The 17015-nt window shown below is 41.0% G+C and overlaps 1 protein-coding gene across 2 annotated transcripts in view; it reads right to left on the bottom strand.

Moving 5' to 3' along the window:
- CMSS1 (cms1 ribosomal small subunit homolog) overlaps nt 1–17015 on the bottom strand; it is a 252196-nt gene that overhangs the window by 112697 nt on the left and 122484 nt on the right. The window contains exon 4 of one of the 2 annotated variants that reach the window (XM_086623861.1): nt 10168–10197. In XM_086623861.1, coding sequence (XP_086479987.1) covers nt 10168–10197 — 30 coding nt within the window. The other variant, XM_086623795.1, reaches the window with a different exon arrangement.

A 17015-nucleotide genomic window follows, 5' to 3' on the forward strand; every position in this document is an offset into this window, starting at 1 on the left:
GATGGTGCTAGAGGTTTAATTAACGCACGTGAATCATCATAGCATTGCCTCCTGAATTCCAGCTATAACCAATAATGAGCCAAAGTTTTACTCAGGCAAAACTGTAGGTGCACTTGAGGAAAAGCACACCTTCTGCTATGCCAGTGAGAAGTGGTCTTGCAAAACACCACAACCAAATTTCTGCCAAGAAGTGCGGCAGTCTGCCTTTAAGCGTGCAGCCACTTACGCTGTTCAAGCTTTCACACAGCCTGCGCTCTGCCCTGTGCCAGCACGGCTTCCCTGCTAACCACGCTCAAATTGGCAAACTAAGAGACAGCAGTCAGATGGTAATCTGTGTGCACCTGCCTCCTCAACCCCCAGATGCAGAGCAGACACCGCTGCTGGTTGTGAGCATGCATGCTCTGCCAGAAGTCACCTCTCCCCTTTCTCACCCACCACCACAGGGCAGGCCAACACTCCTTAAGCTAGCTGAGCTGCCTGCATGATCGCTCTGTCATCACTGCCACCCAAGACAGGTCAGCACAGATGAGCTCCTTCAGCTTTTTGGTTGAGCCTGCTCAATCTGACCAAAACAGGCCAGAGAACAATTGCAGCTGAGGAAGGGGGAACGAGGAGGCAAAGGAATATCACAAGAGCATATAGTTCTTGTATGTGACCACCACACCATTAATCAATGCCAAGGGACTTGTTTGAACTACGTGGCTGCCAGATGTGTTCCTCCCTGTGCCTTCATGTCGTTCACATGACTTCACATTCGTGAGACTCCCTGTGCAGCAGATTTGACCACCTCCATCTCTCTGCTGAAGTACTTTTGTATGCTGTGATCCCAGTTGTTTTTTGGCATTAGCATCAAGAAAATAATTTCAGGCATGTGTTATTGAAGAGGCTGGTTTTTTATGTGACACTGAACAGCTTCACATTGTAGAGCAAAACGAAAAGGAAGCTACTGGAAGTACCGTAACTGAAAAGTACCATTACTTTCCATCTGATGACCTCCTGACAATTCCAGAGGTATCACTGCAGGCGTGTTCCTGTCACACTTCCCTGTTCAGTTTCTCATGAAAAGAGAAATCACCCTTCATCATCACCCTCTTATCTTGTCTGGCCATTAGGATCACTTCATCATACGCTGCAGGCTGAAGATCCTTACTGAGTAATTCCAAACCTATAACTTCAGAGTTGTGAGACAGTTTGTGGGTGAATGTCCAGCTTTATATAACAAGATGTAAAGTGATGGAGAAGCTGTTATGCCTCTTGGAGGCAAGCTGTTCCTCTAAGTTCCAAGAACAGTTTCAGCAAATAAATTCAGGAAAAGAACTGCCAAAAAAAAAATAATTATTAAACCTATATCAGTCACTATTATGCAGAAAAGAATTAAACTACTGCCAGTCATAAGTTCCTCAAGGTCTGACTGTTTCTGTTTCAGTATCAAGTATATTGCCAGATTCATTAAAGAAAATGAGGACAAAACCAATGCATGTGCACACATGCGCCCAGACACACACACAGCGGGTGATAGTCACTCCACTCAAATCTCACGGCAAGATCCACTTCAACTATCTGCTAATTACCATCCTGGAAAAGATTCTATTCAGATTTTGTGATTGATATTAAAAAAGATACACGTGTTGTTAATGCAAGATGAAACATGAGCATATGATCATGGAATTATCTGAGATCTACCATTTACTTCCATTTATAGAATCATAGAATCACAGAATGGTTAGGGTTGGAAGGGACCTCAAAGATCATCTAGTTCCAAAGCCCCTGCCATGGGCAGGGAAACCCTCCACTACACCAGGTTGCCCAAAGCCTCATCCAACCCGGCCTTGAACACCTCCAGGGATGGGGCATCCACAACTTCTCTGGGCAACCTGTGCCAGTGCCTCACCACTCTCAGAGTGAAAAATTTCTTTCTTATATCTAACCTAAATCTGCCCTCTTTCACAGTTTAAATCCATTGCCCCTTGTCCTATCACTACACACCCTTGTAAAAAGTCCCTCTCCAGCTTTCCTGTAGGCCCCCTTTAGGTACTGGAAAGCTGCTATAAGATCATCCCGGAGCCTTCTCTTCTCCAGGCTGAACAGCCCCAACTCTCTCAGCCTGTCTTCATAGCAGAGGTGCTCCTGCCCTCTGACCACCTTCGTGGCCCTCCTCTGGACTTGCTCCAGTAGCTCTATGTCCTTCTTGTGTTGGGGACTCCAGAGCTGAACACAGTATTCCAGGTGGGGTCTCACAAGAGCTGAGTAGAGGGGTAGAATCACTTCCCTCAACCTGCTGGCCACGCTCCTTTTGATACAGCCCAGGACACGGTTGGCTTTCTGGGCTGCCAGCGCACATTGCCGGCTCATGTTGAGCTTCTCATCCACCAGCACTCCCAAGTCCTTTTCCTCAGGGCTGCTCTCAATCCATTCTCCGCCCAGCCTGTACTTGTGCATGGGATTGCCTCGACCCACGTGCAGGACCTTGCACTTGGCCTTGTTGAACTTCATGAGGTTCTCACAGGCCCATCTCTCCAGCCTGTCAAGGTGCCTCTGGATGGCATCCCTTCCCTCCAGCGTGTCAACAACACCACACAACTTGGTGTCATCTGCAAACTTGCTGAGGGTGCACTCAATCCCACTGTCCATGTCTCCAACAAAGATGTTCAATAGCACTGGTCCCAGTACCAACACCTGAGGAACACCATTCATCACTGGCCTCCACGTGGACGTTGAACCGTTGACCACAACTCTTTGAGAGCGACCATCCAGCCAATTCCTTATCCACCGAGTGGTCCATCCATCAAAACCACGTCTTTCCAGTTTAGAGACAAGGATGTCGTGTGGGACAGTATCAAATGCTTTGGATAAGTCCAGGTAGACAATGTCAGTTGCTCTTCCCCTATCCATCAATGCTGTAACCTCATCATAGAAGGCCACCAAATTAGTCAGGCAGGATTTGCCCTTAGTGAAGCCATGTTGGCTGTCACCAATCACCTCCTTGTTTTCTATGTGCCTTAGCATAGTCACGAGGAGGATCGGCTCCACGATCTTGCCAGGCACAGAAGTGAGACTGACTGGCCTGTAGTTTCCTGGGTCTTCTTTTTTCCCCTTTTTAAAGATGGGGGCTATGTTTCCCCTTTTCCAGTCATTGGCAACTTCACCAGATTGCCACGACTTCTGAAATATGATGGATAGTGGCTTAGCAACTTCATCTGCCAGTTCCCTCAGGGCCCGCGGATGCACCTTATCAGGTCCCATGGACTTGTCCACCTTCAGGTTCTTTAGATGGTCTCGGATCTGGTCTTCTCCTACAGTGGGCGGTTCTTCATTTTCCCAGTCCCTGCCTTTGCCTTCTGTGACTTGGGCCATGCTGCTAGAGCTCTTGCCAGTGAAGACTGAGGCAAAGAAGTCATTGAGAACCTCAGCCTTCTCAATATCCTGGGTGGTCAGGTCTCCCGTTTCCTTCCAGAGAGGGCCTACATTTTCCCTAGGTCTCTTTTTATCACTGACATATCTATAGAAGCCTTTCTTGTTGCCCTTGATGTCCCTGGCCAGATTTAACTCTATCAGAGCTTTGGCTTTCCTAACCTGATCTCTGGTTACTCGGAGAATTTCTCTGTATTCTTCCCAGGCTACCTGTCCTTGCTTCCACCCCGATAAGCTTTCTTTTTGTGCCCAAGTTGATCCAGGAGCTCCTTGTTCATCCATGCGGGCCTCCTGGTGTTCCTACCTGACTTTCTCTTTGTTGGGATGCACTGCTCCTGAGCTTGGAGGAGGTGATCCTTGAATATTAACCATTTCATCAAAACAAGGCAGGTGGTCTGCCCATCACCAAAAGCTGGCTATTCTCACAGACTTTAGCCACTATAGAAAGCTTCTCAGAGGGTTACAATCAACAAGAGATGGAAACTAATGTTAAACTTTATTAAATTTCTATTGATATTATATTACAATCAAGACATTACAGGCCCCCTGTTAATGACTGCAAACTGGAGACCTGAATATTCAAAGGATTAAAGCTTTCATCTTATCCTAAACGGTTAAATTTGTTTTCAGTTGGCAACTTTGCCAGGTCAAAACAAGCAAAACATATCTTTTGTTTTTAAACTGAACTCAGACATCAAATCTTTCCACTATACATACCATTTGTTAGCAAACTTGCACATACTTTCCATCTATTTACATTCACTGGCACAGAAGGACAGAAAGAGCATGAGTACGAACTCCTTCCTTTCCCCCAACTCTGCAACATTCTCTCCAACGTTCATTAACTGAAACCAGTTATAGGATGACTAAAAGCAGTTACATATCTAAAACCAATATGTTAGTCAACAACTGATTGTATTAAAAATGTGATATTCATTTGAGAATACTCTTATAAAAAATCCTGAAGAATCTCATGGCTTTTTATGAGTCTTTTAAGATGTAATCTAGTTTATATACACAATTTATAGCACAGAAACTGAGTCAGCTGCTATGTCATCAAGGCTCCTTATGAGAAGTATAGCTTTGCAATGACTCAACGTGCATTGTTCTCAACCTACACAAGCCCGAAACACTGCAATCATTACCAAGGGCAGCTCACGGAGTCTTCCCTCTAAAATCCACAGGAAGACATTTTCACCTTCCCCTCCCATTCAGAAACATTCCTTATTGCTCTGTTAGAAAATGGAGTCTGCCTTTCTCTGCCACAACTATTGTCTCCCAAACACAACCCCCACCTTTGAGATCTATGGGTAAATAAGTGCCTCCAGTATAAGTGCATCATTTCCACACCTTTATTCTTGTTCCCTTCCCAGTTTGCTGTCAGGCTCTGTCCTAGCCTAAAGTAGTCTTGACACCTCCACAGAAAGACTCCGCCTGCCTTGAAATGCCTCATCTCTTTTTAACATGCTAGAAGAGGCTGGCAGGAGAGACGATACTCTGACTTAACTTCCAGTTCTCCCTTCCTCCACACCCTGCTGTGTATTGTTCCTTTGCCCTCAAGCCCAGATCAGGGGTGCTGGCAGGAAGGGATGCTGCTCACTTCTGCAGAAGTGAGAGCTCCTCTGTACGGAAATGCGGAAACCCTCCTGTGAAAAGCCTTCCCTTTGCATCTGGAACAGACCTGGCTTTAACTAAAGGCAAATTCTCCTCTCCAAATGGGAAACGAGCAGAAAATGCAACACATATGAGTAAAAACTCATGTGCATGAGAGTTCCTGTTCCTAGCAAATAATTATTACCTGCAGCAACAGGCAGCGCAGATCCTGCCTCTCTCTCTCCTCCCACCCCCTTTTTTCTTTTTCTCTTTTTTTTTTTTTTTTCCCTTGAATTACAGAATCAAAGGAAAACTAAGACCTTTTAGAGACATAAATGAAGCATTCCTGCTCTGGAATGGCATTGGCATCTGGACACGTGACAAAAGGCAGTTCAATACCTACTGTACCTATTTCTCAACCTCCCTAACAGCAAGCATGAATATTCTTGCCTTTCTTCTAGTTTACCAACAACACTTAAAGTCAAGTGTTCAGAAGTCCATTTCAATGGTTTTTGTTCTGGTTACATTACAGCAAATTGCTTTGATCTGGGGGAGGGAGGAGGAGGGGAGCCGAGAACATCTTAAGTTCACAAAGCCAAAAGCCAAGACGCACAAAACTGGAGCATTCCAAAGTTAAAAATAATCGTCTTTAAACTGCAAGAGCAGAGCCGTAATTTTGAGCAGTACAGCATGACATCATGGTTTATATGGGGCCAGCTCAATAAATCAAACCATGTCTAATTAGAGATCCTACTGCAAATCTACATTATTTGGACAAATAATTAAAACAGGACAGTCTGTAACACAAGCCAGATATGTTTACTAAAATATGTTCTTTTCAAACTTTTAGGCTCACTACTGCTTACAAAGCTTTCACATTTAGTAAATTATAGACCTCTAAGCTTTTATTTTAGGCTGACTTCACTTTCAAGGAATTCTTCAATTAACTTTACATTGCTTTAAGCTCTTCATCCAACGAGAAAACAATCTGTGGTTTCTTACTTCTTCCAGTGCCAATGGCTGCCCTCCACATTCGACTTACAGACTTGCTGGCTTTTTAGAGCCAGGGTCTGTTTGTCTAAAACCAGCCTAGTTGTCATAGCATTTTGACAAGTCCTCTGCAAAAGGAGAACAAAACTTTGTGGTGGGTTAACTGCTAAGAATAATGACGGTTGTTCTCACAACCTCAACAGAGGAGTGGCAAATTTAAGGAACACTCAGCAATAAACAGCGCTGAAAGCCCTGACTACCTGAGCTGCCCTTCTTTCTTACCTACCTCAATTTTTAATTTTCCAATTTCTACTTTTCTCAGTTTTTCTAAGATGTGTGCTTTTTTCTCAAATCTAAAAGCTATGACATACTCAAACATTTAAAGCCTAAAAAAACCCAGTGCTATCAAACATTACTATCTACAGATAGTCAGGACGCCTCTGGAATTGTAAATGCTGTGAAGACTTAACAATTATCAGTTACTGTGTAGATAATGTTAAATCAAGAGCCAAAGAGTTTAACAAAAAGTATGAGCTGAACAAAAGAGATAGGACTCATTCCTAAACTGCACATTTTTCCTCCTAGAGCTTGAGAGATTTGTATGTAACTTTTTAATCTCAGATTAAAAAAGAGAGGAGAGTGGGCAGCTCTTTTTCCTTTTCCTTCTGACATTTGGCTTGCTAAATGGACGAACATACAGAGGATTAGAAGAACTGTAAAGATGATGACTGAGGAGCAAAACGTTTGACACTGTCAACAAAAAAGGACTACACAAAAATGAGAGCTATGTCTATTAGTGAAGTATTCTACTGTTCAAATAGTTTTCTTCTACAGAACGTTAACCAAGCACAGATATGGAGAAAGTATCATTCACTTCTTAATACATAGATTTTAGATAAAAATAATCCAGAGGGTTTTAAAGGAATAAAAGCACATTAAATATTATATGCACCGCATAACGATGTTTATAAAGACATGGCAAACGCACCTCCCTCAACCACAGCCACCATAACCAGCATACCCTTAAACAGGAATACATCTTTCAGGCCTCCATTTGAAGTCTCTGTTACAACAAAAATGCATCAAACTTGTAAATTAAGAATTATTTTTTTGTTTTAAATTTAAGACTTTGTGGACAGAAATATTATGACTGACCTCTGTTAAGTGCAAGCATTTGGAGCCAGAGCCATTCAAACTCCCCTACGTTCTCAGTGCACAACAACAGATTTCTCAGGAAAAAAAAACCTATAACTATTTGGACATACTTCTGAAAGCAACAGTGAAAATTAAGAAAGCAGTCTTCTCAAAGTATCTATTTTTGCAATGTGTGCTTTTAAAGCACAATGCTTACGGAATGAAATACTTCAGTTCTCTTGTGTAAACTTGTACAGATTGTTTGCTATTGATCTTTTGAGTCATATTTTGGCAGTAAACTGGTATCCTTGTCGAAAATATAAGTACTACAGAGCAAGTGATGTAATCTACATCTATATTTAACTCATTTTTACTTTTTTTTTTGAAGAGGAAAACTCAGGAAAGGATATGAAAATCAAAGACAGGTGAAACAACAAAAAAACCCCAACCCAGAATATTTGTACTTAAATTTATTTAAAAATAAATAATCTGGACTCCATTTTTTTTTTTTCTGCAAATCATGAGCCTTGTGACAACAAAAACCTTCAGAAGAGATAAGATTGTTTGTTTGTAGAAACACGGCTCTTAAGTCATAGGAGAGAACTCAGACTAAAAAAAAGTAGTGTTTCTACCTGTACTCAAGATGTAGGACTACAAACTACTTTCTTAACTGAATGACATAAAGTGACTGTATAAAACCACAGCAAAAACTGATCTCAGGGAAGTGAAATCTACAGCTTTTTTTCACAGCAGATTCTTCTTTCCTGCCTGCCTCCATGCTACTGTCTATTCAGAAAAAAAAAGAAAGAAGAAAATTGCACTGTAGTGATGCCATCCATGTGGCCCAGGCTCGTGCTGTGTGTGCAGTACATTTACATGCACTGCATGCTGATGCAACATTCCCTCTTTACTTCCGTTGTGGCCCAAAGAAGGTCCCGCAATGTCCAGGTTTCTGGTCCTTTGTGGAGTACCTAACATTGCATGGCCATTTGGACAGAAGCAGGAAGAGCCTATGAAGGAGGGTAGCTGACAGAGGGAAACTAATGCAGTGCTCGACTGGTAATTAAAGCTTTGCACAGCCTCAAACTTTCAAATGTGACAAATCTTTAACCAACAAAAGAGATTGCCAGGAAAGGCCAACAGTGAGTGAGAGAAGAGAAAGAGTGCATGAGCAAGAGCGCCAGCGAGAGTGTGCGCAGGAGACGGATCACATTTGCTTCCTCCTTTCCTCCTCTCAGGTTTCTCCCATCGACTGAGAACCACTACCTAAGTGCTTGAATCTCTTCAAAGTCTGGCTACCCTAAAAGTAAGAACATAGTCAAGACCAATATGCAGAGAACAACTGGAGAAATCGTATCCTTTAAATCTGAGGTCAATGCTTTCTTACCTCTCTGAAGCAGGGACTCACTGATGTCAGCTTTTTCATACCTTTCCCTTACTCCTTCTCATGCCACCAGTGTCACTGCCTCTCTGCCCTCTCCTCCTTGTCATACTGCCTCCCACCTCTTCCTCATTGCGAACTGGGAACCAGTTGTGGGGGAAGGAGTCGACACAAGGACCAGCATCATGCACCCACTTCTGGGCAACTAGGAGCTTTGTCTCTTGGAATAACGCATCCCGAAATCCAGAGTTCATATGAGAACATCACTAATTGCCTTTCAGATGGAATGGCAAGGAAGAAGCATATTTAAGACCTGAGAAAATTAAAATTCACACAATATGCATTGACTTTATTAGAGGAAGAAACCCACGTAAAATCTGTTTGAATAATAAGCGAGAGATCTTTGCGTTACATTACACAAAGGATCAGACTTGATGGCTACAGAGAGTCCTTCTGACTAAGTCCTGACAATACAGATGCCAGAGAATTTTAAAGATCACGATTATTTCCTACTATGAATTACAGTTTCTTGTTTCAGTTTTGGTCTTCTAAAAACCAGACAAAACCCAAAGGAATATTATGCACACAGCAGCCCAGAGCCTGCCTTTAAATACTGTCCAAATGACATACTTCTTTGACCAAGGAGATAGCAATACCTCTGTTTCCATTAATTCTCTATTAAGAATCACAGGATTCAAATTGTTGATTTCCAGCATTAGCTCATGCCTGGGCCTCTCACTGATTAATTAAAACTGTATACGTATAGGAAAAAGGACAAAAAAGTAGAACTGAAATACTATGAACCAAGAGTGTCCCTGATAAAAGAAACGGACTGCTGTTCTCAGCTCCTTTCCATAGGTTGATTGTGAATTGTAACCAGACAAGATCTCCTTTTTCAAGCTTGCAGTAACTGGCAAACATGTCTAACGCGCAGGAAGTCATATTTATAGTTGCATTACTCTCCACAATATAGCAATTCTCTTGTAATCAGAAGTTGTCTCTAGGCCTGCTAAATGAAAGATCTTTTTCCTTGGGATTGCAGCCTTTTAACAGGAAGCTTCCAAATCTACAGCCAGTAACGGCTGTGGAAGGGAAAACACAGCACAGTACAGCCCCCACGTCGTTATTAGACAATAAACCCCAATCAATTCTAGAATCCTGGTATTGCAACTTGTGTTAGTTTCTCTGTGTTTAAGTTACAGTGTTTAACTTACCTACTTTTTGCTATCTAGCTTTAAATTCTTTTTGGACAGAGATAGATAAAGAAATTGCTACTAGATACGCTTCAGCCTATACATGGGCAGAACCTTTGAGCACGCAGATATTGCACAGGAAATCCGAAGCAGCGCACTCTGCTTCATTAAAGGCAAACCTATTTCAGACTTCTTCACACTACTGCAGGTGACAGTCAATAACTTGCTTGTGTGTTTGTACTGGCACTCTAGATATAGAAAATTATTACGAAAAAATCCAAACAGCTACGTGAAATTTTCAAATTCTCTTCCAGCAACCATGTCAGAGTGTTTAAAAGGGCACAGCACTAGCCTTGGCTGAGGATTCCCCCTGCTCCCTTAAACATAGAGAGAAAAGAATACCATTTTTTAAGGAAGACAGAAAAAGACATTAATACTTTACCACAGGAGAAATTCTTCAAAAGCAAAAAAAATCATCACAAAAGTCCTTTTTACCTAAAATTGAAAGAGAGAGAGGGGAAAGTAAATAAGATTAAGAATGATCCCTTGGAGCACTGCACCTTCAAAACACAAAGAATTACCAAGCAATATTTTACAGACATCATGACATCGTGGAACAAATCTAAAGAAAACAAGCTACACCAGAACAGGAAATTGCAATTTCTTTGAAACAATAATTAACCTTAAGAAGGAAACCACTACTAATATAAACAAACAAGCAATAAGGAAAACGTTTTACCACAGGGAAACCTGTCTTGAAGCAGTGGAACATGGGAATCTAGAAAGCGTTTGCCAGAAGCGATAGGTCTCTGAAGAAAATCAGAGCAATTCTGGATCTAAGGATCATGCACACGCAGGCTTCAAACAGGTCATCTTCAAGGTTTCAAAGAGGAGACTGGACCACCGGAAATCCAGCCACTTTTCAACAGAGGACTCTGATTTAAACTGAACGGGATCTCATACTGCTGGCACTTACACATAATCAAGCAGAGTTTGAAGAATATCTAGCAGGCTAAATTGCTTTTATAATCACAGCTTTTGACGCCCAATCCTTGGCATTTACAAATAACTACAGTTATAGTAAGCATCTTGGTGATTATTTCATTATCTTCAATGGGAAAAGATTAAAACTTGAACATTTTTCATCGGAAGATGACAATTTCAAAATTTTCCATGAGAAACATGCATACAAAATTGAAAACTGGTCTAATTTTTAGAATTTTAAATCATTACTTTTCACATAAAAACTTCATTCTCAAATTTCAAGTATTACTTTTTGCTTCTTTTTACTGCTTGCAATTCTTAAATAGTTGCAAGTGAGCAATAGTCCTCTTCTATTTACTGATATTCCAGTGGGAGAAAAGAAGTTCACAGGGGTGTAAGAAAGCTGTAACTAAAATAAATACTAAAAACAGAAACAATTTTTATTTCAGATGTTAAGTCAACTATCTGCAAGCAACAGCATTTCAGACTGTCCTTATTTGTTCTTGTTTATTACACTGGTGCCCTTTGTGGTTTCTAGTATTTTGGCAACTGGAACATACACAGTCAAGCTAGCAACACAACAGAAGTTTAGCAAAGGCAACCATAATTTGATTTTAAAACACCAACAGAGAATGGAGCAAGCAGCTCTACGAACAGTGGAACCAACGTGGTTTTGCTTCCTATGAACTTGTGTTCTCTAGGGATTCGAAAAACCTTCAGTAGGTCCACAAGCTCCCACTAAGATCTCTCTTTTCTACCTGGGAAGCCATTCTCATGAAATTTATTGAAACTAAGGATCATCAAAATCTCTGTTTCTCAACTGGTCCATCCCCATCACTGCGAATGACTGTCAGAAAGACTGATTAAAGTCTTTCTTCTCTAGAAGAACAAGCCAACGAGAGAAGTACCAGATCCAGTACTGTCACATAGAGTCATTCAATTTTTACAAAGTGTCATTTAACTAAGAAGAACTTCCTGTTCTTGGAACCAGCTTCTTAACACTATAGCAGCGTTGGGTTTTGTGACTTTTTGTTATCTTCTACACGCATTCAAGAGGATCACTACAAGAGAAAAACCTTCATACAATGCTAGAACAGAAGCTTAGTCAGCAAACTCCAATACTTACCTACAAGGAGATTTTAGTAAAGTCAGAAATTGGAAATATTTGTTATGGCGATCTGAAACATAAATAGACCACCCATGCCGCATCACCCTCACAAAATGAGGTTTTTTCCTATCTCTTCTAAAGGGATTAGGGAAATGGAAATTTCCAAAGCCAGACAAATGGCAGAAAATAACACATACAAATTAAGAATGTCACAGAGTTGCACTCAGGAAGTTTAAGAGATTAACTCTGGAAACACCTTCTCAAATGGGAAAATGGTGGCAGCAGCAATCACGGGAGATGAGGGAAAGTCAAGCCTATCTAAAAACAAGACAAACCCTCAATTCCGAGGAGGAAACTTAGAGCAAGAATGAAGGAAGATCACTGATGGTTAAATCACACACTTTTCTCACGCTGTTAAACCAAAGAGCAACAGTGCATTCAGAAACCCTCTGCATTACCCTGTAGCCATCTACCTACTTGAGTTCACTGGGGGCTCCCAGGTAGCTAAGTGGCAAGTCAGAAAGCTCAAAAGGTCGGTGACAGCCCTGTCTTGAAGTCCAGGCAGACCATCGATGTACCGGGAACAAAGGCTTTGCTTCTGCGAAAGATCTGATGGAGGCAGAGTCTCAAAAGAACTGCAAGAAATCTCAAGGCAGAGACGGTGTCTGGGCCCTTCTCAAAAGACAGAGGGAGCCAAAGGCTCCGGGCACAGACCTCTGCACTGCTGTTCCACTGCATCATGAGCATGAATCTTCTCTCTTTGACACGTGATGCCTTCACAGCACAACCTTTGAGCATCATTCCTACCTCTGAGATCACAATTTTCCTCAATACTACTTGTTCTATTCTATTCTGTTCTGTTCTAAAACAGAAAAAACAACACTCAGATTCCCCACATCCTTCTGGTATCTTGTAATGAGAGATTCCTCAACTGATGAACGGATATCAAGAACATGCCAAATCTGCAAGCAGATTTGAAGAAGTATTTCTATGCACTCTCCCTGGAAGATAAGGTGCTGACACTCAAAGAGTTTGCTGTAGGCGTCCTATAGTCCTGGTACGATTAACACCCGGTATCTTTGACACCAGAAAAGGTCATAGGAAGAAAGGCATACGAAGAAAAATAAAATACTAACTCTTCACTGTTTTGGAGACTTCACAGGGCTTTTTCTGAATACGTAGGGCTCTAATGTTGGCCTTTTGAATCCCCCAGGCATGTTGATCTTTGGCAAAATACGAGGTAAAAACTACTGAAGTACCAAAAAGACCAAACAAAGCACTTGGAGAAAGTTACCTAGCTGCACACAGCAACAAACAGTCACCTGCAGTTTCATCAGACAAGCTTTCTGAAGCTTGACAACACATTATAAATGCCAACCAAAGAGAAGCATGTGCAGAAGTCACATTAATCCTCAGGTAAATCTAGATTTAAGTAGCCCAGTAAATAAGACTATAAACCATAGTTCTGGCCATTTAACCCACTTAGTTGTTTTGGCTTGGTACACTTGTTATTGGGCCACCTGAGCCAGGACACTGCTGCTAACATCTGTTTCCTGTCTCTTGGGCCCTTCCTCAATCAGAGCTTACTCGGGATTCTGGAATTTGAGCAAGGCAATGAGCTGGATGAAGCTCCTTCTCTCTCCACACTGTTTGCTGCTTTGAGCAACTACATCTTGACATGAACTGGAGGACGGGCAATGTCCTGCCTCATAAACCTGCAGGAGAAGTGAAGGTACAGGTTTACAGAAGTTGTTTAAAGACAGTGTCTTTTTTCACTTCTACTTCATTCTGTGCCTTTCCATTTTGAAAAAGAAACTTTAAAGCTTTGCTTGATTCATTTTCTAGTTGAAAGCTCAAAAGAAGAGAGGTTTAGATGAAAATCAGTTCTACAGCCGAGGTGCTGGCTATTTAGCCAGAAGAAAACAAAAGCCAGAAATACCATTTCACTGCTTAAGCTGAAAGACAGATTCTAGATACACAGCTTACACAAAGGCACGCGTCAAACAATGTGCTTCATTTTTGCTTAAACACTGAGTCACTGAATAAATTCTACGTTACTCGTTTATGTAAACAGTTCCTTTAAAAGCAGCAAAATGAAATACAGACAACATTAAGCTGGATATGAGCTTCTGCCATCCCCATTCAGGCATCTGGGTAATTATAACCATTAACTCCATTAGCATATAGTGCAATGTAGGCAAAATGTGCTGCATGTTGCATTAGAGAACTTTTTTTTTTTTTTAAGATTTTTTTTAAAGATACGTTCACATCCAGAATTTACTCATGTAGCGCACCTTTTGAGACTGGCAGATCGTAGGATGAGTTTGTTTTCCTTTAAGATATGTTTGGTAACTGTAATCAGAAAGCGCACATAAAGTTTTATCTCCGGCATCAGTATGGCCTTTATTAGAAGTAGTCGAGAGGTATGCCTTAGAGAAATGAGTTGGTTGTGTTTTTTTTCCTGGCTAATTATTCCCTTTGACCATTCTTTTTCTCTTAAGGGAATGTTATTTCCAAGAAATGTCACTTATCTAAGTATCAAGGTTGTTTACATTCTACACAAATGTTATGTTCTCAAGCTTTCATTTTCGAAAATGTCAAAAAGTAAGGAGGATGATGGTGCGCTTGTAAAAACATTCTTTATTAACAGAATGAGTCTCATGGCATTTTAGGTTTCCCACAAGACATTTTTGTGTCTATCATTGTAGAACTTTTTCCCACACATCGTGTTCCTGATATAGGCTTTGGCAGGTTGCAAGATATGAGCTGGCTGGAAAATGATAGCTTGTTTTCAGCATAACCTTCTACTGTTAAACATTAAGCAGTTTTTGCACAAGATAATTCAGACGGAGTAGCACACAGAACAGAAGACAGTTTTAGTTGAGGAAACTTGAAGTCCTGAAGGATGGCAAAGACTTCGCGACAGTTTCACAGAAAAACAAAGGAATCTTGAAAAAGTAACCAGCATTTTTTGCAGATTCAACACTATATTCATTCTGGTCTATTAAGAGAGACTTGAGAGCATTTGACAGAACACTTTCTAGCAAGCTTAGTGGAACATCAATACAGACACTCTACAAGGAACCTGTAGCTAAAGGGCACACATACACAAATAGCAGAACAAATACTGATCTTCAGGGAAATACTTCAAGAAACACTTCTTTCTTCAGAGGTCCAGTCAGCCAGCCCACAACAAGGGGAATGACCAAGACTTCAAAGTGTATCAGAGAACACGACCACATGTTTTCTTGATCAGTAAGATAAATTTCTCAGCCACTCCGTCAAGGAATCAATAGATGGGCCAAATTTGACGCGAACAGTTGTACCTGCAGCCCAAGGAAGTTTCAAAAGCTGGCGACAGCATCACAAACTTGCCATTTTTATTTTGTAAGCTTGTACCTGTGCAAATACACACGAAGAAATAGGAGGCTCTACCGACAGACAGCAACTGATTCATGGTGCTGTTGCAAAGCTTACTAATGTCATAACACTATCATTGCTAAACCCGTGAACGTGAAAAAGACTTTAGTTGACAAAAATCAGAATTCACATCAGGACAGAGAAAGTTCCTAAAGCTGCCTGGACCACAGATACCTAATGGTGCTTTTCATTTAGCGTTATGGTCAGCTATCTGTAAAAAGTGTATTTACTGTTTCATAAACATAGCGTTTAAAACAAAAGTGCTTCTAATCAGATCTGGCAGGAAAGGGAGAAATGCATACATAGAATGAGGTAAGTGTGATCTTGCCCAGCTGAAGAACAGGGAATGGCAGGGCTTCAGGCCATGACTCACACAGACACTAAACAGTAGAAAGCTACAGATAATTCTCAGGTAAACTTTGCATGAGCCACTACGTCATCCTTCTCTGCCCTTCCTGCATTAATCATGTCATTAGTGACCTGACGCAGCTCGAGAAGAATGTCTGATTTACAGGGAGCAGAGCAATGCTAACAGAACAAACACTTTGGCAGGTCAAAAAAGGAAAGACCAACCTAAATTTCATTTTAGTTCAAACCACACCCTAGAAGAACGAGAAAACTAGGAAAAAGAAAAACCAAACCCAAAAAAAAGTTATCTTCCCACTGTGAGATTGCGTACTTTGTTGAAAGTTCCTGATGAACCAGTTACTGAGAGTACAAATATGAAGGATATGCAAGAGCACACGGATAAAGAACCAGTCTGAACAGGTACCTAAACAAAGCAAAGAAGAAAAAAACCCCAAGCTTTCTTTTGAAGTTTTCATCCCAGTTACGTAATTTCCACACTAGTCTAGATGTTCTTAAACATCTTTTACAGCACACAGTTGTGAATCAATTGTACAGTGAGTACAAAGCGTACTATTAGGAAAGATTCATGCCCCTGCCAGGTATCTTGGTTACTTCACTTTAATTAAGAAGGACAAGGGGAAATACTGGGGCAAGAAAAAAAAAAAAAAAGTAAAATTTCCGAATTTATTTTTAAAATTATTACTCACTCTGAATTGATAGCAGTCAATTTAACAAATGTGGCTATTGTTTAAAATATTGTATATGGCTATTTCACCTTAAACATCTCAAAAAAAGTAAACGTCATTTGAAGGAAGGGCAGATCACTTCCATTCACTCTGAAGCAAATAAAAACCCCTGTAGATTACTTTAAAAGCAGAATGAAATTATCCTTAAGTTTCTTGAAGCAAAGAAAACTATCACCCAAAACATGTAAGGGGTGCAGGCAGCAGCAGCAGCTGCGTTAGAAGAAGTCCACAAGAGCCATTTCACTGTAGCAATTCTCAGAAGAGCATCCACAGCACATGTGTGCTGAAGTCTCTCTAAGCATACGGAAACCCCACTGCTTATGGGGTTTTGTTTGGGTTCTCATGACTTCATCTGCTTCTAAGTGTTCTTAAGTAGGCTGTCTAATTTCTTAATGTTTCCTTCCCATAGAACACTCCCTTTTCGCTCACTTTCCTCTCGTTTTATCTTTGCATCAATCCTGTGAACTGCCAAATTGATTTCTTAGCTTCATGACTTTAAACCACAGCGTTGCACATCTACTTTCTATCATAAAGCAAAGCTCTAGAAATTGAAAAGCAAAAGTCAGAAAAAACTATTTTGTCTCTCTCCTCCTTTCCTCCTTTGTCTTGGACCCACTATGATGGCTGCATGTGAACTACTGATACCTAAATGTGTCACCTCAGTTAAAAGCAGCTGTTTTGTTCTTACTGGTTATTCATGGCATCCT

This window comes from Tauraco erythrolophus, chromosome 1 (genome assembly GCF_009769465.1).
Source record: "Tauraco erythrolophus isolate bTauEry1 chromosome 1, bTauEry1.pri, whole genome shotgun sequence".
In the NCBI taxonomy this organism is placed as follows: domain Eukaryota; kingdom Metazoa; phylum Chordata; class Aves; order Musophagiformes; family Musophagidae; genus Tauraco; species Tauraco erythrolophus.